This window comes from Melanerpes formicivorus, unplaced genomic scaffold (genome assembly GCF_026170545.1).
Source record: "Melanerpes formicivorus ecotype bairdi unplaced genomic scaffold, bMelFor1.0.p_v2 SCAF_13, whole genome shotgun sequence".
NCBI lineage: Eukaryota > Metazoa > Chordata > Aves > Piciformes > Picidae > Melanerpes > Melanerpes formicivorus.
The window spans coordinates 20,911,911-20,934,063 of NW_027142365.1; the positions used below are offsets into that span (position 1 = coordinate 20,911,911).

Here is a 22,153-nt window from a genome sequence, read left to right on the forward strand (position 1 = left end):
TTGTATTGCCACATGAGCTATCCACAGCTCCCAGCTGCCCAGCCCCAGACAATTGTTTGCACTTCATGAGCCATGGCCATGGCTCTGTCTCATGGCATTCAAATTGTTTGACATGAAATATAAGTTCTAGGCTTCTTTTCAACTCGATAACATATCCCAGACAAACCATGCTCACCAAAGCACTTTGTGCCAGGATGCATGGGGTAGAAAATGAGTTTTGTTTTACACAGAAATCTCTTTTTCACTTGTAGCCCTTTTTAAAAACCTCTGGGTTATTCTTTTGGTTTGGAATAATCCTGTCCCTCTTCTCAATTGCTCATTCTCTGTCAAACACCTCCAGGCCAGTGCCTATTGAAATGTCTAATATGAACCAGCACAGCTTGGACCAGTTCTGATATTGGTTACACTCTGGCTGGCTAAGAAAACAGAGCTCAAGAATATGAGAGGCAATTACTGCACAAGGAACATTATTAGAACCAGATTTCTCTTAGCAGAAAAATGCAAACAGGCAGCAGATGGAAAGAAAAAATCCTCCCTAGCTTTGGCAGATCCCTCAGCAATTATGCACATCCTCAGTGTAACTGCAGATACATAGATGGTATCAGGCCTAGCTGTCTCACAATGGGGAAACTGAACTGGGTAGGATTACAGGCAAGTGGGGAGCTGCTTCTCAGAGCAAAGCCACACGTTTGTTTGCCTTCCCTCAGGCCACAGAAGCTTCAGAATACTTTATTCAATAAAAAATGAATGTTAGCAGTCCAGTGCTTATGGTAACTCTGCTGGGACCAAAAGAAATCTCTGCAAAGAGAACAGACCAGTTGCCACTGCTCCATGAGTTTATAACTCTCACTGTTTGTAGTTAGTTATCTGCCACTTTGCCATACTTGCACAGGCTGCTGAAATGGAAAAAACCCCCAAACATTCATTCCAGAGAATGTTCTAGGTCTGAGGGAGAATGAAAAACCCCAAACATTCATTCCAGAGAATGTTCTAGGTCTGAGGGAGAATGAACTGAGAGTTAGCCCAGTCCAGCTGAAAAGAAGTAAAAATCTCCATGTTCTTTATGGGAAAGGAAAATCATACCTGATGTTTAGGGTTTGGATGAAGATACTTTGTGGTTCTATTTTCATATAGACATTCCAGACCAGGCTGGCTGAGGCTCTGGCCAGCCTGATCTAGTGTGGGGTGTCTCTGCCCATGGCAGGGGGGTTGGAACTAGATGATCCTTGTGGTCCCTTCCAACCCTGAATGATACTATGATACTATGATACTAAGAATCACACAAGTGGCATTCCCAAGACTGCAGGAAGAGATGTACAGCAAATCATATCAAAAGCTCTCAGGTAACTGAAAATCAAAACCCCAATAATCTCTCGTGTTTGGAAAGCACAGTTCAACCTCTTTATCCTTGTGGTCCCTTCCAGCCCTGACTGATACTATGATACTATGATACATATAGTTTTTATTTGTTAATAGCATTGAAGAGAAAGCAGACTTACATTTTAAAAGGCATAGTTTGAAACAGTTCCAGGAACAGTGTTGATGCAGTTTGAACCTCACATGATGCAGAGAAAATTCAGTCACCATGGTGGTGGTAAAGGAGGGCAAGATGGAAGAGAGGAGGCAGAGCAGTGAAGCTGGACAGCACTGAGATCATTAACAAACCCAGTGTTGGGTAAAGAATACTTTGGTCTTGATGAACTGCAAGAAAGTCTGCTGCAGGAACAGTTAGGAAGGAATGAGAGGCACCCACAAAAAAGTAATCTGATCTAAAGTAAACCAAACAATATTAGCTGGGATCCTGTGATTAGCTGAATGAGCAACAGTCACACTTACAGAGGTTACCGTTTGCAGCTCCACGAACTGGCTCATGCAAGACTGGCTGTATATGGCTGATCATTTCAGTCTCTCACTAGTAAGGACTCTGCAAACTAAAGAGCCTCTTCTGGAAAGATTTTTCTTGAAGTAGAACTAAGGGTTGGCTTGTTATTTTCTGACCAATAGAACATTCCTCCCTGGAATAGTTTTCATTAAATTTGAATTGTTTTTACTGGCTTTTTGTTCCCATGCCTGGTAACTCCAGTGCAGGCAGCTGAGAAAACTGAGTATTTGCATTTCTAGGTCTTCTGGGAGTGAACAAAAACACAATGACAAAATCTGTACCAGTGTCACCTACACACATGCTTGAGACCTGAAAGAATGGCCAAATTTTCCCAGATCTCACAAAGAAGCCTTCAAGTTCTGCCAGGGGAGGGTCAGCTGGGACATGAGGAGAAATGCCTCTCCAGAAAGGGTTCTTGGGCATTGTCCCAGGCTGCCCAGGGAGATGCTGGAATCACCACCCCTGCAGCTGCTTCAAAGATGCAGGTGTGGTGCTCAGGGATATGGTTGTGGCTTAACAGTAATGGGGGGATTGTGAGCTCTGAACGGTTGAACTTGATGATCTCAAAGGTCTCTTCCTAGCTCAGCAGTTCCCTGATTCTATTTTTCACAAGGTGGGGACTGGAAATTTTGGTTGGAGAAACTCAGGAAGCAGGAACAATAAAATTGTTAACAAAAGTAAGACAAAACAAGAAGCAGCTGCAGAGAGGAGTACCATGAATTCTGGCAGTCATCTAATAAACCCCTCCTAGCCTGCACTCACAGCTTTTACACTGGGTCCAAGGCCTTGACACTTCTTCAGCCAGCAAAGAAAAAAACAGCTTGGGAAAGCCATGCTTAGAATACTCTTTCAGAGTGCACCAAATCCAGAAGCAGAGTTTCAAGGAATAAGACAAAGCCATGAAGATCCCTTTTGGTTTATGCCACTTGTTGGACTGTTTTACTGAGAGGCAGTGAAGAGACAAAACCCCAGTGCTGACCCTGCATATACTGGAAATGATACCCTGAGTATCTCTGAGCATTATTTATCAAGGGCCACCAAAAATGCCCCCAGGTTTGACATAGAGCATGTATTAAATGCAAAGGACAGAAAACACAGGACTTGTCTGCTCTCTGACACAGCTGCCATGAGCCCTTTTGTTTCAGAGTAACAACTGCTTAGATGAAATCTCTCTTTCCAAAAGCCATCGAGTGATATGGATGGGAGCAAAATCAACCCAGCTCCACATGGAAAATCTTCCAATCAGTTAGAATTTGGAGTGATTTCTCTGGTATTAGAGAACTTAAAGAATGCAAGGTCATTTCTTGTCCTCAAGAGTCTCTACCCTGCCCCACAGATGGGGATAGGGTCTCTTAAAAGGAGATATTTAAAGAGCAGATTTAAGCCATAACAGGGCCCCTGAACTCATCTGGAGGCAGAAACATTAACTCTGTCATAATGAAATGAGGAGCTTATGCTTTTAGCTAATTTTGCTGCTTTAGTTCAACCTGCATGACCTTCCTCTGGCCATTATCAATATTGTATGCACCTAAGTAGAGCCTACATTATTTTTTATGGCATCTGAAAGTCTCCCATTGGAGCGGGTTGTCCGTGACTGCTCATCTTCCTAGATGACACACACTCAGCTCAGAATGGACAAAGAAAATTCAGAAGAGACTTTTCCTTAAATAATTAATGCAGTTCTGCCCTGTCAGCTCTTATTGGATTTCAAAAGGAAACAGCAGTGCTGCTTACAGAAACTGCTTTCTGCTTTCCTAGGAAGGAAAAAGCATGTGCACAAACCAGCATAAATAAGAAAGCGGAGAAGAGGACCAGGCAGGCTTCTGTTAACAGAGGAAAGGTTTCTGTTTCTTGCAGGGGTTATTTACAGACATCTGAAAACGTTTCATTTGCATAATGAACAGCCTGACAAGTTACCTTTTGATGAATCCAGGGAGATATAATTAGCTGAGAAGCCCTCAGAGGCCAGGCTGTGATCAGTCACGAAGTACAAAGTCATCAGGTTGCCACCACTAGTGAGAGAGGGTGGAACTGATCTTCCACAGTACCTGCAGCAAAAAGATGTCCCAAACTGAATGGCAGTACTTTAAGAAGCCTCTGTGTTACTGGAAGAGGATTCAGCTTTTTTTACTCTCCTCTGGCTTACACAGCTCACAGCCCTGCAGGCTGTATCACCAGGCTCAGTTGCACGCTACAGGTACAAAGGTACAAATCTAAACGCTGTGGTAAGGCCAGAGGAGAAAAATGTTCATCAAGCTGTCAGATTCTTATTGAAATGATTCTGTGCTGTACCTACAACAGACTCTGCTCTCTTGGAGGAGGCAGAGTGGCTGGCCAAAGACTAAGGTTGCAAAACGCTCTCCATTACGAGAGTCATTTGCTCCTTATTTTCCACAATGCCGCCGTGCCAGCCAGCGGCTGTACAGCCTGGAGCTGCAGCTGCACACTGTCCCTGAGGACTTGAGATGTTCTTGAATAATATTAGATAGTCTTGAATTCCAGGGTGGCAAAAAGACCAAACTGGATAAGGGGGGGAAAAGAAAAGATTCTTTCCTAAGAGAAAATCGGATAGAAAGGAAACAGTGGGTACAAAATCCTATCAAACATTTGGGTTAGCTTTTGCTGAGATTCAGCTGCATAATCATTTAAGTGATCTTTCTTTCACTTCTGCAAGTGTTTCAAATCAAGTCAGGTATGAATGCTTTTCAACTTGTTTCCCATAAGTCAGAATGTTCACAGAGCTAGACAAGGCCAGAGCTCTCCTTTTGTCACAAGCTGGTTTCTGCCAGCATCATCTTTATTGAATGTGCTTCTCATTCCATGGGCACAGAAAGCAAGATGCCTTTGCTGTCCGAGGCAGAGGAGGACCCCCTGTTATTTCTGTAGTACAGACAAATCAACCTACAGACAAAAGCTGAGCAGGCAAACTGCATGCTGAGATCTCCAGCACAGTGCTCACCCTGCAGGCTCGTGGCCATCCTCACCTGCCCAGCTGCTGCAGAGTGCTGTTGTCATATATTTCAAGATAATCGTCCCTGCAGCTGTAGTCAAAGGGCAGGTTAAATGAGGTGAATGTCAGGCGGATGAGGTGGCCAGGCTGGATGTTGATAACCCAAATGCAGTTAACTCCATGTGGGTAGGTGTCAGGATGAGCAGGACTTGTAATGGTTCCTTCCGCTCCGGTGAGAGTCTCCGCGCAGACTGCAGAGGCACAAACCACCAGGTGAGATGGTGGGTTTCTGAAAAGGGCACTTTGAAAACTGGTCACTGTTCTTTCTGAAGGGTTGAAGTCCAATTTCCCTCAATGCATACCACACAGTAACTGATTCAGAATTCATCTCCCCATACACACTTCCATAAAACTTGGTGGCCAACTGTTGTCAGGGTACAGAAAACAACCAAAAAATCCTTACCTGTATCTGATGGCCAGTACTCAGCTCTGAACCCAAGGTTGGTAAGAGAGGAAGCTCTGAATTTTATATAGAGGCTGTTCCATGTAGATTGCACTCTAGATGGTACAGCTGTACCACAGTATGTCTCCAGAAGAGGAGAGTCTGCGTTGTTGCCATCTCTGACCTGAAGGAGAGTGTATTCAGATATCCCATACAAGTTTCTATGGTGTTAAAGTTTTGAGCACAAATGAAATCATAAGAACCATACAAAAGAGATCCTTGGTCAGTCAAAGCCTTCAGCATGGTTTCTACTGCAGGCATACACAATGCAATGTATGCAATAAAATGACTGCCAGAGAAGCAATCTCCCATCCAGGGCCTGGCAGATGGAGAAGAGCTGAGATCTTACACCCTCAACTGTGACACACAAACCTCCAGACCCAGGTCTGTTTATCAGAATGTCATACCCTCTTTGGAGCGTCAAGAAAAGAGTTGGGATCCCATTAGGAACTGCTGTAAGACATGCTTACCTGTCAAGCAGTTGTGGTTTGGTGGAGATGGCTAAGAGAAGGAATGTACAGATAAGGATCTACCTACAGTTCACAGCACAGGAGCAGTGTTCTGTACCTCAACGTAGTCTGAGTCACAAGTAGTTTCATTTCGGATGTCAAAGTCGATGAAGTTAAGAATCACCACTTTGCCATCTGCCTGGGAGATGATCCACTCACAGGTCATTGGGTAGGGGGGCATTCTGGGATAGTAAGGTGAATGGATAGTGCCTGCTCCAGACAAGGAGCCTCCACAGGCTGCCAAGAGACACCAAGAATCGGTACTTGTGATAAATGGTCCAAGGAAAGGGAGGTCTACCAAATATTACTATGAAATATGAAGAAGAACACCCCCAAAGCCCCATTTCTTACAGCACCTGCTACAGATCATCCAAGTAGCATGGAGCATGTATTTAAAGGAGCATATTGCTGTAAGTATAGCAATATGTATATGCAGCAGATCAATCTAACTGTGCCTGTGAAAACTAACGGATTTGGCCCGTTTGCTTCACAGACACAGGTACTTTTGGTGGTGGTTAAGAGCTGAAAGACAGGAAGAATGAAAGTCAAAATATTTTGGCAGAATTACAGCTCTACCATCTTTGGTATCCTAGCAGGAAGGGATATATCACTAACAGAAGCATTTCCAAGCATGCTCAGAGTGCCTCTGGCAGACCTACTGGAGCTGCCACCATAGCCTTCCTAAAAGCAGCAATAACCAAACAAACTGACTCTACCTTTTGCTTTACTTTCTTTTGAAGTTTGCCTCCCACCCATTCTACAGATAATGGAGTAGAGAAATGACTGAAAGTGCCCAAACCACAGATCAGTTCCCTGTGAAAGTCACCAGTTTCTCTTACCAACTTGATAAATGGCTCTGAAGTTGGCCCTTTGCACAGAGGCATCAGACTTGAACTTGATCCAGACACTGTTGCTGGTGGAAGTGATTGGAGAGCTGAGTGTACTGTGACAGAACTTGCTAATAAGAGGAGACATCTCACTGTCACCATCTCGAACCTAGCCATGGAAAAGGAAAACAAGAAAGTCATCAGCTGATGGAAGTGTCTGGATCTGCTATCCAGAGAAGACAGCAATTTCACAAGAGCTGCTAAATGGCAAAAGATTAACTGTTTCTTTTAGTTATGAGCGAGGCAAAGAGTCATCACAGTAACTGGCACAAGCATACGAGCTCAAAGGAAAGGTCAGATGATCACAGGAGACACACATGTGCCACTGCCACAGGACATTAGAGTGGCAGAGATCTTCCCCGTGAAGCACAGATCTAGTACAGTTTTGGGTCTATGCTTCTGAGAGTGTGACACCTTTACTACAAAAGAGCTGTGAGATTTTGCCAGCTGGGGCTGGGGCTGAAAAGGGGTATCTGTGATTTTCTTGCTGTGGTCATGAAGCTTCCAGTGATTTTTCAGTGGCACTTTTCCAGAACAAGTACATCCCACCATACCCTTACATCAGCTCACCAGCAGCAGACACAACACCCTAACCCTTTTCTGAAGGGTCCAATGTCTGATAATGACAATGAAGTTGTACCAGGGAATCACTTCCAGCTTTTACCTTCTGCAGTGCCACTCTCCTGACCTCATTTAATTTGATAACATGTTCTCCCAGAGGTTGATTACAAATCCTGATTATCCAGAGGACTAGAAGGAAAAGAGGTATTTGCACCTCTCAGCCTCAGGCCTTGAGCCCACACTCCATGAGTAAGCATAGGTGCATCCGGAGGACCAGGCAGAGCTCTGATATAGTCAGGAAGCTCTGAACACCCTCTGAGGTACCCATCTCATTCCAAGAAAGCTGCCACCAAGCTGAGGTCACAAATCTTGTCCTCTGCTATTTGCCCAAGCCAAAAAAAAAAAGGCATTTCTTTCTCCCAAAGAGTCTCAAGCAAACAAACCAGCTCTTTCCTGCTGTGAAAGTGGAGTGGCAGCCTGTATCACAAAGTGGAGTGGCAGCTTATGTTACTGGAGTGCTTTTTAAATGCACCTATATGCTGTCAACCCCCAGAAATTCTTCCCAGAAAAAATCACTGGAAAAGCCTTCAGGTCATCTTTCATCACCTCTTCTTCTCTTCAACTCTTTTCCCAGCTCATTCCCCCATGAGCTGGGAGAGAAGGTAGAGAGCTCTTGCCAGTGGCTGGGCAAGCAGGCAGTGGCTGGGCAAGCAGGCAGTGGCTGGGCAAGCAGGCAGTGGCTGGCCTATTTGCCCAGCTTTGGCAGTCCCCAGCTCCTGAGATGGCTTTCTGACTAATGGTTGAGTTTAAGAGGACAGAATTATCAGAGCTATTCTGGGTCTGCAGCAGAGCAGCTGGGAGCCAAATTTGTGCCGGAATATTTAGAAAGTCTCTGGACAGCAGTGCAAGTTTCCAGAAGCACTGTTCACAGGAGTTTGCATTTTTCCTTCAGCTGATTCTCCTTACATTCTGGCTTATCAAGCCCAGTAAGCAGTGATAAAAATAACAGGTTCTCTAAAGCATGTGATTAGTATCTCCTATTGCCAGTTGAGAGGAGAAGGAGCTGCTTTGGCTAACACCTTGCCTCTGCAGCACCATGCCACAGTCTTTCTTAAATAAGGAGTTTTATTATCTCTGGTTTCTTACTGCAAATCCCTGTTCCCAGGCTGCTCCTTGCTCAGTAAAAGACTAAACATCCCTCCCTGAGCAAGTGCCTGTGAGCTGTGTCAGGACCCTGGGCAAACTCTGCTGGTTTCCTGCTGCCACCAGGGATGGGAACAATCTGTGCCTTTCCGAAGCAGCAAACCAGTTGTCAGAGAGCAACTTTTAAAGCAACTCAAACATCCAGAAGCTATCTTTCCAGCTGAGCTTCATTCCAAAACCCAGTGAGACAGTGTTTTAGAAAAGCACACATGGAAAACCAGGCCTTGCTAAAAGAGCACAGTGCTTTACTGGTACTGACTGTCCTGGGCAAAACATGGCAGGGCTATTGCTCTGCTCTGGGCAGGACAGAGAGGAGGACAGAACCACGGGGACCTGAATGGCTTCTGAGCGACCAGCAGTGAGGTAAATGCCTTGCTGAACTAATACAAACTGATTGCGTTCAACAGAAATGGTTTTGTTTCTCTGGCTGCTGTGAGCTTCGCTGCTGTTCTGCCAGCAATTAGGCAAGAGGAGCAGCAGGCCAAACAAACAAAAGCTGTCTGTTTTCATTAAACACACTTCCCCTCGCAGTTCAGAAATTAATTACACTTCATTCCAGCCAAACTCTCTGAATTGGAGGAGGGAAGGGAACGATGTCAGCACAATAACATCTTTAAAAAACAGATTAACTGCATGGAGCAAACAGGGCCTGTTCCTCTCTTGGTCAAGAAGAGATTAAGCACCGAGCCAGCCAAGCCCTCTGCCACGTAAGGGTGCGGCAGAGGCACAGGACCCAGCTCTGTGCGGGGGCCACGGGGCTCTCTCCCAGCTGCTTCAGCTGGGGCAGCTCCTTTGCCAGCACAGGGGCTCCGGGCCCTGCTCGTCTCACTGCTGGTTGCCTCTGCCTGCCGCAAACACACTTGTGTGCACACAGCAGCCCCCAGCAGGCATCCCGTGCAGGATGAGACATTCGTGTTGTGGAGAAACAGGGCAGGTGCGGGAGCAGATGCCTTGGGGCATGCAAGCTGGGGCACGGAGCAGGGCTCGGGGCTCGGGTGACAGGAGAAGGGGCCAGCAACACAAAATGCTTCTCAGGCCCTGAGGGCAGCACCAGGACTCACTGGCCCAGCCTGGCCTCCCCTGGAGCCCCCACAGCCTGCCCACTGCCCAGGACCCCAAGCCACCCCCCGGGGCCATCGGTCCCTGCCCCAGTGACACGCAGGCAGGGCTGGTCTGCAGCTCCCCACAGCCCTACCCTGCTGGCCATGGGCCCACCCGCGGGCACGGGTCCCAGCCTGACCTTGGCTCATCCCCCGGCACCAATGCCCTGACTGCAGAGCCCTGCTCAGCCCTTCTGGGGAGCCCCAGGGCCTCCACAGCGCTGTTCCACATCTCACCCAAAGTCACTTAAAGAAATGCAGACCTGTGCTAAACCAAGATAACCTTCCTTACCCCTGAGGATAGAAAAGAAAGTGAAGGCGTGGAGGCTAGCACACACAAAAGGCACCGCACAGGAGGCATTTGGGTGTAACATGAAGTTACATGAACTAAGTGTAAAAGCACTTTAGCAAGCAAAACTAACCTTCAGTGGGCTCTGGATACCACCAACACTATTATTGAAGTAATATTATTATTATATCTTCCATACAGAAGATATTCTGACTGCTATTTTTTTCTACAATGATTTGACTTAGACTAATATTAATTAACTTACACTGCGAAGATTTCATTTCTGCTAATAACAAACTCCATATGTAACTAACAATGAACCCCATACCTAACTAACAATATGCACTACAACAAGCTGGACATCTGTCCAGATGTATGCATGCATAAATACACATGGCATGCTTCATCCTCACCCCAGAACAAGGCTTTGGATGTGACACTGTGCCTCCAGAAATTGCTGCGAGTGGCTGTGGAATGATTTCTGGGTCTGTTCCTTTTGTCATGCATTTGCCAAAGGTCCAAACTCCACCTTCATCACATGCAGCCAATTCAGAGTCAGTTTTAAGCTAAATAGCCTGTCTTATTATCTTATCTTGGCTTCATTCAAAACATATACTTCTGCTCTTTTAGCCACTCTGACTTTTGGACCCGTATAAATCGGTGTGTTCAGTCCTTTGATTCCCGCAGTGGGCTGTGGGACAGGGCCCATGCAGCATGGTTTTGTACATGCATGTAATCAAGCTTCCAGATCAACTGCGTAAGACAAGTCACCTCGATATAACTTGAACAACCAGTGTTGCTCTCCAGCTCCATGTGAGTGAAGTTGAGGTGTATCTTTTCGTCCTCTGGCTGCCTGATGATGTAGATACACTGTCGGTTGTTGATGTAAGGGTTAGGCCAGAAAGGGGAGGTGATAACCCCCTCACTACCCGTGTAATTGCCTCCACAACCTGGATCTGCTGTAAAAGGGGAAATAGATTAGTTGAGACACTCACAGAGAATGGAAACTCTTTCAGCTTAGGCTGCCTCTGCACAAGGGCTGCAAATCAAAGAGGCTTTCTGTATGGTAAATAGCAAGTGTTAATTGCAACTATTTGCATGCTGCCAGCTCTAGCTTGGGAATGTAGCAGACCAACCTTTAATGCTGATCTTTACTTACCAGGAGATGTTGTATAGAGGATGTGGAAGCCTTTATCAGTAACTAAGTCATCAGAGTGAAATTTAATCCATGCATACGGACCAGTGGTTTGGAGCGGGGGTGGAGATCCAGTGCTACAGTACTTAGCAAGGAGAGGGTCTTGTGGAAGAAGGCCATCTCGAATCTAGCCAAAGGATATATCAGCACTTAGGATTGTTAGATGTGCACCAACTGTTAACAGTACCACCACTCTTAAAGTTGCCTTGGGGACCCCAGGAGATATTTTAGATGGTGAGTGGAGGGGAAACTCCTAGGAAGTTTGCTTCAAACATGTGAGAACCATGAAACAGACCCACCAGTACGGCTCCTAAGAGAGTCATCAAGGGTTTTGTGAACGGGAAAGCAAGCATCAAGAGCTCTCCTACTGAAGTCATGTTCTGTATTGAACAATGGTGGAGAACATGCTGCTCCAATCTATATTTCCATGGCTGGGTACTGGTGAATTCTGTAACCATTGCTTTGCACTTGACAAAAAGCTCTAAGCTCATGGATGAAGGCATGGACTGTACTACAGTATGAGTCTATTAATCTTAGATTATTTTCCCCAATAGTTTTCCTTAGGCTGATTAATTCTCTATGGGTTAACATCTGACAGAGTTTGCAGATTCAACATTGCAAGAAAAGGCTTCCCACCAATTGTTTGGCCTGAATCCCACCAGGTATTTGGCCTGAATCCCACCAGTTATTTGGCCTGAATCCCACCCTCTTTATTTGCAAGACTTCCACTGACTCCAGGGGAGTGGAATATCATCCTACTGCCTGTGTCTGAGTTTTCACTGGAATAAGTAAGCACAACCGAGCATTTCAATCCAGGGTTTCATTTTCAAGCAATCCATTTGGCAATGTCTTGTTTTGCAATAACATAGCCATAAAATATTGTCATAATCCACAATTAAACCTTACCTCTAAATAGTCATAACTGCAATTTTCATGGTGTTCTAGGCTTAGTGTGCCAAAAGCAAATGTGATAAGGAGGCCAGGGCTGGTTGAGATGGTCCAGAGACAGTCTCTGTTTACAGGATAGTTACCAGGGTATCCTGGAGAGCTTATCGAGCCGTAAGTGTCTGTCAGCTCACCACCACACTCTAGCAGACAAGAAACATGAAAGAACAAGTCACATGCAGACTACCTGTCAGCTCAGAAGATGGATTCTCCTGCAGGTGTCAGGGCTAGGTACCACTCATGGGATCCAGAAGGAACTCAAAAACAAAGAGCAAGATAAGCAGACCAATAAGTTCCTTCTTGCTACAATTAATCCTGCAATTGAGTGACAAAAGCAGACCTTCAGCTATGTCCTGATGTGCACAGCCAAAGAGTGGTGATGGAAGTACCTGTAGGAGAATAATCAAGTGCCCTGTGTTTGGGTTGTGCAAGCAGTCTTCCTGCATGTGGCTGTTTCAATTTACATGAAAAAGAAAAGGTTTCTTGCAGGAAAGACTGTTTCATATGCCTGTAAGCAAAAAATCCCATCCCTCCCACCCTAACAGCTAGGACTGGTAAGGGTAACTTGCGTGTGATACCTAAGGAAGAGCTGCTTTAGTCACATCTCTCCCTCTTCCCCTCTGCTTTTTTGTTTGCTTGTTTGGTTGGTTGGTTGGTTGGTTGGTCTGGGGTTCCCCCCCCTAAAAAAATCTGTTTACACCTTCCAGTATCCACATTAATCAATTAGTACTTATCTAATATTGTCAATCAAAAGGAAAAAAAACTCACCAAAAATTCACATCCATAGCCTTTCAATATTTCTGGAAATAGAGAAACCACTTTCCCCCTGAATTTCCTATGCTTTTTAGACTCTGTGATTCTTCCAAGACCTGAGTTCTCTGTACTTTTTACCCTATGTTCCTTTCAGCACCTGAATTTTCTATACTTTTTATACTCTATGGTCCTTTCAAGACCCAACCCAGGGCCTCAGTTTGTTTCTAGACAATGCCAAGAACAATGAAGTGAGTTTGACATCTCACAAGATGATAGCTCCAGAAGTGCACAGCCAGGCCTCCTGGAGGTGTTTAAGCCCAGGCTGGCTGAGGCTCTGTCCAGCCTGATCTAGTGTGGGGTGTCCCTGCCCATGGCAGGGGGGTTGGAACTAGATGATCCTTGTGGTCCCTTCCAACCCTGAATGATACTATGATACTAAGAATCACACAAGTGGCATTCCCAAGACTGCAGGAAGAGATGTATAGCAAATCATATCAAAAGCTCTCAGGTAACTGAAAATCAAAACCCCAATAATCTCTCGTGTTTGGAAAGCACAGTTCAACCTCTTTATCCTCTTGCAAACTGCTGCTGGCAAGAAGGGGCAGTTTGCCTGCTCGAAGTACCAGATACTCCTCTGAGGAAAGAGAGCTAAGCAGAACAGCATCTCCAGGAGCGTGTGCTCGTTGGGGCATTCCTCACCAGCCTCACCAACCAGCAGAAGCTTATTCATGCAAAGGCCTAGAGCTGGAGTTTAAAAGCTCTAAAACTACAGGGGTGTCCAGATTTCAGCCTCCCTCCCTGGCAAAATGCCATGCTTCTGCTCCCAGTGGTTCCTAATCACAGGAAATGTCACTGCTTCTGTTCCACAGACAGGAAGATGCTGAATGACACCAAACTTACCAGGCTCCCGAGATTCCCACTGAGCAGTAAACTCTCCCGCTGAAATGCTCTGGCTTGAGTAGAACCAAAAGTACAGGGAGTTGTGGGAGCTGAAAAGCTCTGCAGGAGCTGAGGAACCACAGTACTTTCCCAGCATATGCATGGAGGCTGAAGGCCCATCGTGGACTTGCAGGAAGCCAGAGTTACAGTCACTGCTTGCCTCCAGTTGGAAGAGTGGGAAAGTAACACGCAGGATCTAGCAGTGAGAGGGAGACAAGAACGTCCTGTTTCCATCTGCTGAGACACTGCTCAGGCAGTAACTCTGCAGAGAGCAGATGGTTTTGTTCATGCAGCTGTGAGAATCTCTTTGGAGCCATTATGCCATTTCCTCAAAGGGTCCAGGACAGAAGACAGTATGGAATCTCAAGGGTCAAAAGAAAAGAGAAAAGGCAGATAGATAGGAAAGAATCTGGAGGGGAAAGAGAAAACTGAGAACATTTGCCTGTGTCTGTTACATCCAGGAAGCATATCTGTGGAAGTATTTCAAGCTATGTGAAAGGCTTGACATAGAGCCTAAAATGCCTTGTTCTGGGCTTTCCATGGGGGTTTCCTCATGAGATAATGAACATTTCTCATCCTTGCTGCAGTTCAAGGGCTTGGCATGGGAATGAACATGTAAAATCAGTATCTCATAGCCCACTCCAGGCAGTGAGTGACACACACAGCTTTTTCTGTGTTCCCTTTCCTCACTGATGGCTTTAGTTTAGCTCTGCTGAAGACAGAAGTGGCTCTCAGAGCTGAGGATACGTCAGATGCATTCATAGAATGCTGACTAAACCCCTGGCAAGCACTGCTTTGTAAAGCTGTTGAGTTCATTTCAGGAAATGCCAGAACCAGACCAAATGTTCCAATCCCAAGTAAGACTTCTCATGCTGAAGTTTGAAGCACCCTATTTTGCAGTTACTTCTCACACAAGTGGGGGCTCTGAGGAACAGACCTTTGATTGAAACATTTTAAAGTTAATCCTTTAAAAAAATTTATCACTGAGCAAACCCACTGACAAGATGAGTTCAGCATTCCACAGCTCTGGTGCTCAGAAACCAGAAACAGGAACTTGTTCTGGAGTCAACTAAGTCATTAACCACATGTGCAGAGCTTTCCTCATGCAGCTCTTCACAGGTCACATCCTGAAGCAATGTAAAGGAGGTCCCTTCTCCAGCTGGTGGGAGGTGAACAAATTCTAACCCCCAGCTGCACAGGAAAAACCTTGAAAGCATAACTCAAGCAAATCCTCAGGGCAAGGAGGCTCAAGGGTTATAAGGACAGGCTGAGGGAGCTGGGGGTGTTCAGCCTGGAGAAGAAAAGGCTCCAGGGACACCTACTAATGACTTTCCAGTATCTGAAGGGGCTACAAGAAGGCTGCAGAGGGACTGTTTGCAAAGGCCTGCAGTGACAGGATGAGGAACAATGGCTTCAAACTAGAGCAGAGCAGATTGAGATTGGATGTGAGGAACAAGTTCTGCACCAGGAGGGCGGTGGAACACTGGCACAGGTTGCCCAGGGAGGTAGTTGAGGCTCCATCCCTGGAGATACTCAAGGTGAGGCTGGAGAGGGCTGTGGGCAACCTGATCTAGCTGGGGATGTCCCTGCTGAGTGCAGGGGGTTGGACTGGATGAGCTTTGGAGGTCCCTTCCAACTCAGACCAGTCTCTGGTCTGTGATCTGAAACTTACTCTTGTTGAAAAACTGTTTATTCTGATTGGGTTGGATCCTGAGCTTGCAATGTGCAGCACAAAGATGTCACATTTGCTCTGATGAGCTGAGGGGTCCTGCAGAGCGAGGGTTTCTGTTACCTGAACTCTCTCTTACCTTGTTTGGATCGGTCTGAACAACCCAAGCACAGCTGACCCCGCTGCTGTACTGCTGGCTGCTTGGGTTGTTAGGGTAACTGAATGTCCCCCTGGAGCCTGAGAGATATCCTCCACAAACTGCAGAGAGAAAATGAAACTGATTCATTGGTGCTGCCACTCCCTGTGCAGACTTAAACAAAGCTAACTTCCTTCCCTAGCTTTGGCTTCCTAGACATCTAAACCAAGTGTGAGGTAAAGGACTCTGGCAAGGAGCTCCTCTAACGTGGATGGACATCACAGAAAATGAAAGGAAAGTAGTTCCTGGGAAAAGAGCAAAGCCTTTCAGCTGGACTATGTGGGTACTGCCAGAAGCTGTTGGTTCCATGGGAAATGTCCATGAACTGCCTTGTTTCCAGGAAGCATCTTTAAATGGTTCACCCAGAATAACAGTTTATTGGAATGCTTACATTATATAACATTGTCTTTCTCAGCTGTTTCCTTGACCCACTTTTCCTTTTTAGCTGTACTTCTGGGCTTGACAATCCCTCCCATGCCATGTTGTGGTCTCTTCTGAGCCCTTCAGCGCACAGCACGTGAAGCAAGAGTTGATACTCTGGAATTTCTCACTGGATTAAAATGGGGTTTCTCTCCCTTCTACTATGAATGGTTAAAACCCAAGGGCTTTTCCCCACATACTACTGCTTAGATAGAGGAAGAAAATAGGAGAGAGCCTGAAGTAGCCCTAAGGCAGAGCAGATTTCCCAGGGACTCAGTGAAAGGTGTGCATTCTGTACCCCATGAGCGTGAGGCATCTGCCACAGGGACGCTCGCTGCAGCCATATCCTGACCTTGGTTAATTACAATTGATGGGAAAGCATCCCAAACAAACAGCAAACTTGATATGGGGGAGAAGAGTTGAAGGCATGACCTTGCAGTCCCTCTGTCCAATCCAGAGTCCCCTCTTTTCACAGATAATATTTCTTTTGTTACAGTTCTTTTTGAAAACCTTTCCTGGCTTTTTGACCCCTCAGCTTCACAGCAAAGGAAACAGTGTCCACGCTATGCAGGGGGGACATCAGGAACAATTTTGTCACAGAAAGGGTTATTGAGCACTGGGACAGGCTGCCCAGGGAGGTGGTGGATCCACCATCCCTGGAGGTAGTTACAAGCTGCATGGATGTGGTGCTGAGGGACATGGTTTAGTGGCAGTGGCTTAGTAGCAGTGATGGGATTGTGAGCTCTAGACAAGTTGGACTTGATGATCTGAAAGGTCTCTTCCAAGCTCAGCAGTTCTATGTTTCTATGCAAAGAGGACCATTAATAGATATATAGTTTTCTGTAAATCTGTTCTCATGATATCAGATCCCTTTTTTCCCAGCTAGATTACCAAACCATGTTCTCAAGAACAAAGATCTGATTTTAGGATGCCTGGCCTCCAGTCAAGGCCAGTGGGCCTGCAGATCAACTTCACTGTTCTGCTCTTACTGCTAAACAAAGCAGCAACAGGCTCAGCTCACAGAAAACTCTGCCTTCGAGGCACCTGTGACCCACTGAGAAGGCTGCTTTGTTCCATCATAACTTGGTTCTCATTCACATCTTAATCACACACACCAAGCCTCCATTTGCCATTTCACTTGGGGAGAAGGTCCTGGCCATACCTTGCTGGGCAGTCTGGCACTGTGGTCCTGTCCAGGCGCTGGTGCACTCACAGGAGTAGCCGTTGACCCCATCAGTGCAGGTGCCTCCGTTCTGGCACGGGTTGCTGATGCACTCGTCGATGTTCTCGGTGCAGTTAGAGCCTGTCCAGCCCGCCTGGCACAGGCAGAAATACCCAGAGATCACTGCCTAGGGGCACAAGCACAGGCAGCAAGATTCAGGAGCCAAAGCAGCTGGCAGAACGACTGACATTTACACTCATCTTATGTGGAGATATCAGAGTGGAGAAACAGCCTCTGGGATGTAAAGGCCTCGATGGTCACTGGTGAATACCAGGACAAACCCGCGCCTAGTCAGCTTACCTAGCGCCCTGCCTTCTCTCTTCAGTTATTTCACTGCAGGGCTCTTTCAAATAACTCTCTACAAGTCATTTAGAGAGCCCTATTTAGCCACACAGAAAGCTGTTTGGTTGGCACTGATCACCCAGAAACAAAACCATTATGTTATCTAACCCTTATAAACAGCAACTCAAGAGAAGTTCAGGAATCCTTCCTCTTGCCTGCTCCCTGGGAAGTCTGCACTGCAGTCCTGGGGGCTGTTAACTCCCATCCTGAGGGATGTCAAATGGCAGCAATCTCATTACCTTCTCTGCACCTTACTCTCTATGTCTCTTTCTCCATGTCTTCTGTGTCAGCCTTTACTGCTTCTTACAACAGAGTCTTTCCACATCTCTAGCATTCTGATGTCCCCTGTCCTCTTGGTGTGCAGACAGGCTTTCACAGGCAAGCCAGGCTGTAAATGCTGCCCACCTTTGATGATACACAATGTGCTGTATTCTCTGTCCATGTCCTCTGTGTCCTGAACAGAGGTTTTCAGTGGGATGGAATAGGATTCTGATGTGTATTTAAGGCTCTGGCTGCTGCTTTAAAAGGCAAAAAAGGGTTTTCTCATCTGCACTTCCTGCTGTTTCATCACTGCTGTTATGCTGGCCAAACACAGCTCTGCTCTCACCCTGTTACTACCCATTACTGCACTATCTGACTGTATTGGTCTCTTTATGCAGAGGTTTGCAGCCATGATTGCCTGCAGCTGTGTGTTGAGATATATTTAGGGGAAGATGTCATACATTTTAATAGACCAACTAAAATAGCTTCTAAGTAGTCGGGGGAAAAAAGTAGATTAGATAGACAGAGAGACAGATAGATAAGATAAGATAGAGAGACAGATAAGATAGACAGATAAGATAGGTAGGTAGGGTATCCCTGGGTATCCATGGCAGAATTTCCTTTGCTGAGTGAGTTGTGTGCAGGTTTTGTGTCATCTCTCCAAAGAGTCAAATGGTTTAATAGTTTAACTGGTTGTGCAATAGTATTTTCCCAAGTGACACTGAAACCTGGAATGTGATTCATTCCCATGCACAGCAGCCATATAGTGTCTCCACAAGGATCCTGCAAAGGCTGTGAGGTGTGGTGTGCTCAGCAAAGTCCACACTGCAGCCCTGGGGATGGTGCAGATTCTGGTTGGAGGGTATTTATGATGATGGGGTTGGAGTCCACATTGGTCTGCTATGAGGACAGGCTGAGGGGGCTGGGGATGTTCAGCCTGGAGAAGGGAAGAGATCTCAATGTCACTAACAATGGCAGTTTAGGAAGGGAGAGGAGGAGACTGCAGAGGGGGTTGGATTAGATGACCTTTGGAGGTCCCTTCCAACCCAGACCATTCTACGATGGTAGCAGATGGAAGGAGAGCAGGTTCAGTTGTAATAAATCAGCAGCTCTATAGCTCCCTGCTTTGTATGCTCCCTTCACAACAGAGCCTTAAGATCACTGAATCCAACTGTTGACCTAACACTACCAAGTCTGTATCACACATCCATGTTCCTCCCTGCCTCCCAGGATCCTCAGGAGGAGGAGGATACCCACAGACCAATATGGACAAATGGGATCCCATTCCAAATACATCATTTGTGAACATTCTCCAGACCCACAGCCACAAGGACAGCCTGAGGCTCCAGAGGGGCTCTCACAAGAGCAGTCTGGCAACACACAACTAGCTGGGCTGGACAGCAGCAGTGGGAGGGCAGCAGAGAGGTACTGGGTTTGATATCATGAATAATTCCTCTACAATCCAAGGTCCCTCTGGGGACAGCTGCTCATCAGTTCTCCTCCACCAGCATCCCAACACTCTGGGGTACCAGCTACAACCGCTCAGGTTATTAGTGCCAAGTTGGCTGCTTCTACTTCCAAGACCCAGAATGGCTTCTGTGCCTCCAGACTCACTTTGTTTCCCCAGGCTGATCTCCCACTTCCCCCTGGCCTTGCCTCATGGCCTCTAGAGGCCTGCACCCAGCTGTCAGTGTGTGCCCATCGTTACCTGTTGCAGAGCAGCCTGCACTTACCAAGCACTGTCCGTTGGCACAAGGGTTCTGCAGCTGGCAGATGTCACTGAGAGGAGAGCACCCATGTGGCCCATAGCCGCTCCCAGTGTGCCCAGATGGGCAGGAGCAGAATGGCACCAGCCCTTGGGAGAGGAGGCAAAACACAGACAGTGAGCCAGGCCTGCTGGAGTGACAGCAGCAATGACACCAAAGGGCCTTTGCATGGTCCTAACTTGTCTGACCTGCTGGCACCTTCCCTGGCCAGTGTCCAGCCTGCCCATGGGAAGGTGCCAGTGTTTCTTTGCTGTGGCTATCTGAGGCTCCCAGGCTGTCTTTGTGGGATGTGGTGGTGCATTTAAAGAGCAATAGTGAGAACAGCTGGAACTGGAAAATGGCATCAAAGAGAAATGGTGATGATCTCCACATTTTTATGGTGAAATCTGCTCTCTGGTGAAGGCTCAAGCTGTTTCTGGCAGTGTTTGTGGGAGAGCCTGCTGGCTCTAGCTAACCTGCCTGTCACCTCCCTTGAGTGAGGCAAACCTGGCTGTGGAGGAGGGGCAGCAATGGAAACGTGCTGCTCCAGAATGGATTCAGCCAAACCAAACCCTCCTTGAGACTGACACTGGTGTTACTTACAGTCTTTAAGAGAGCATCCTACCTGCAGCTGAGGTACAATTAGCCAGGGGATGGCACCCTCCATTATTTATTGAGCAGATATCAACCTGGGTGCAGGTCCATCCATCTCCCTCATAACCTGTTCAAAGGCAAATGTCAGACTGCAATGAATTATGTTCTGAGCAGGCAGCAAAACAGTAATGTTGTGAGAGAAGCACCCATCAATGGTGTAAGATCAGCACCTTCTGCAGCTGAAAATACAAGGCTGAGAGAGCTGCTGAAGTAAACCCCAGCACACTTGCTGTGGCTGCTACGTTGCAGGGATGGATTCTGATTGCCATTAAACCCTACCATGAGTGTATATAAAAGGTGTGCTGGTGCTAGCCATGTGCAGTGAGGTCAGGGAGCCCATGGATCTCAGCTCTCTCAGCCACCATCTCCCTATGCATCCTCACCCAGCCAGTCCCAACCACCTCCAGGCTTCCCACCACACTCCAGAGCTGCCCTTGGCTCTCAAACACAACATCCAGCACCTCTTGGCAGGCTCAGCAGGACCAGAGCACTGCAGCATAACTGCACAGCCAGAGCTGAGGGCTGCTGTACCACACCAAAGCCTGTTTGAGGCCACGCTCCCAAGCACTCAGCAACTGAGAGCCTTCACTGCCTGCACTCTGTTGCCACCGAAGCTGCAGCTGAAGGCCAGTCTGAAACACTTTTTCCTGCATGCATTTCACAGAGCATTTTAAACCATAAACCATGAGCCATGAAGATGTTGAGTCACAACATGCACTCCTTGAGCTGTGCATGGAAACTCTGCCTTCTGAGCATGCAGAGCCTGACAAGTGTGCAGGCTCTTTTAAACCAAACAATACAGCTGATTGATGGCACAGGAGAGGCTCTCTCAGTTAATACAGATGTTGACATTGTTAGTGTAATTACACAGCCCTAGTTTCCTGTTAATGACCATGCAAAGGAAGTACTTCACAAAACCCAGAAAGGGCTTCCTGGTACAACAGGAGCGTTTCAGAGCATCACTGGAGATGTGCTTTACTAAATGTCCTTTGAGAGGTTTCATAGTTTCATAGTTTCATAGTTTCATTCAGGGTTGGAAGGGACCACAAGGATCATCTAGTTCCAACCCCCCTGCCATGGGCAGGGACAGCCCACACTAGATCAGGCTGGACAGAGCCTCATCCAGCCTGGTCTTAAATACCCCCAGGGACGGGGCCCCAACCACCTCCCTGGACAACGCATTCCAGGGTTTCATCACTCTCATGGTGAAGAACCTCCTCCTCACATCTAGCCTGAATCTCCCCACCTCCAGCTTCATTCCATTCCCCCTAGTCATATCACTACCTGAGATCTTGAGCAGTCCCTCCCCAGCCTTCTTGTAGGCCCCTTTCAGATACTGGAAGGCCACAATGAGGTCACCTGGGAGCCTTCTCTTCTGCAGACTGAACAGCCCCAACTCCTTCAGTCTGTCCTCATAGGAGAGGTGCTCCAGCCCTCTGCTCATCCTCCTGGCCCTTCTCTGGACACCTTCCAGCACCTCCACATCCCTCTTGTAATAGGGGCTCCAGAACTGGACACAGTACTCCAGGTGGGGTCTCACCAGGGCTGAGTAGAGGGGGAGGATCACCTCCCTTGACCTGCTGGCCACACTTCTCCTGCTGCAGCCCAGGGTCTGATTGGCTTTGCGGGCTGCAAGTGCACACTGAGAGCTCCTGGTGAGCTTTTTGTCCACCAGCACCCCCAAGTCTCTCTCTTCAGGGCTACTTTCCAGCCAGTCACTGCCCAGCCTGTATTTGTGCCTGGGATTGCCTCGACCCAGATGCAGGACCCTGCACTTGCTCTTGTTGAACCTCATGAGGTTGGCTTGTGCCCACCTCTCCAGCCTGTCCAGGTCCCTCTGGATGGCCTCCCTTCCCTCCAGCGTGTCTGCTGCACCACACAGCTTGGTGTCATCAGCAAACCTGCTGAGGGTGCACTCAGTGCCACTGT

At 47.1% G+C, this 22,153-nt stretch overlaps 1 protein-coding gene across 3 annotated transcripts in view; it reads right to left on the minus strand.

Moving 5' to 3' along the window:
- The window catches only part of CUBN (cubilin), a 170,670-nt gene that overhangs the window by 136,569 nt on the left and 11,948 nt on the right, over window positions 1-22,153 (minus strand). For 2 of the 3 annotated variants that reach the window (XM_068146386.1, XM_068146387.1), the window contains exons 10-22: window positions 20,196-20,291; window positions 19,559-19,680; window positions 17,163-17,349; window positions 15,524-15,642; window positions 13,677-13,911; window positions 11,985-12,166; window positions 11,043-11,205; window positions 10,655-10,842; window positions 6,683-6,839; window positions 5,902-6,080; window positions 5,296-5,458; window positions 4,867-5,083; window positions 3,800-3,930 (exon numbers count right to left, since the gene is read on the minus strand). In XM_068146386.1, coding sequence (XP_068002487.1) covers window positions 3,800-3,930; window positions 4,867-5,083; window positions 5,296-5,458; window positions 5,902-6,080; window positions 6,683-6,839; window positions 10,655-10,842; window positions 11,043-11,205; window positions 11,985-12,166; window positions 13,677-13,911; window positions 15,524-15,642; window positions 17,163-17,349; window positions 19,559-19,680; window positions 20,196-20,291 — 2,139 coding nt within the window. The remainder of the gene's footprint in view (window positions 1-3,799; window positions 3,931-4,866; window positions 5,084-5,295; window positions 5,459-5,901; window positions 6,081-6,682; window positions 6,840-10,654; window positions 10,843-11,042; window positions 11,206-11,984; window positions 12,167-13,676; window positions 13,912-15,523; window positions 15,643-17,162; window positions 17,350-19,558; window positions 19,681-20,195; window positions 20,292-22,153) is intronic. The other variant, XM_068146384.1, reaches the window with a different exon arrangement.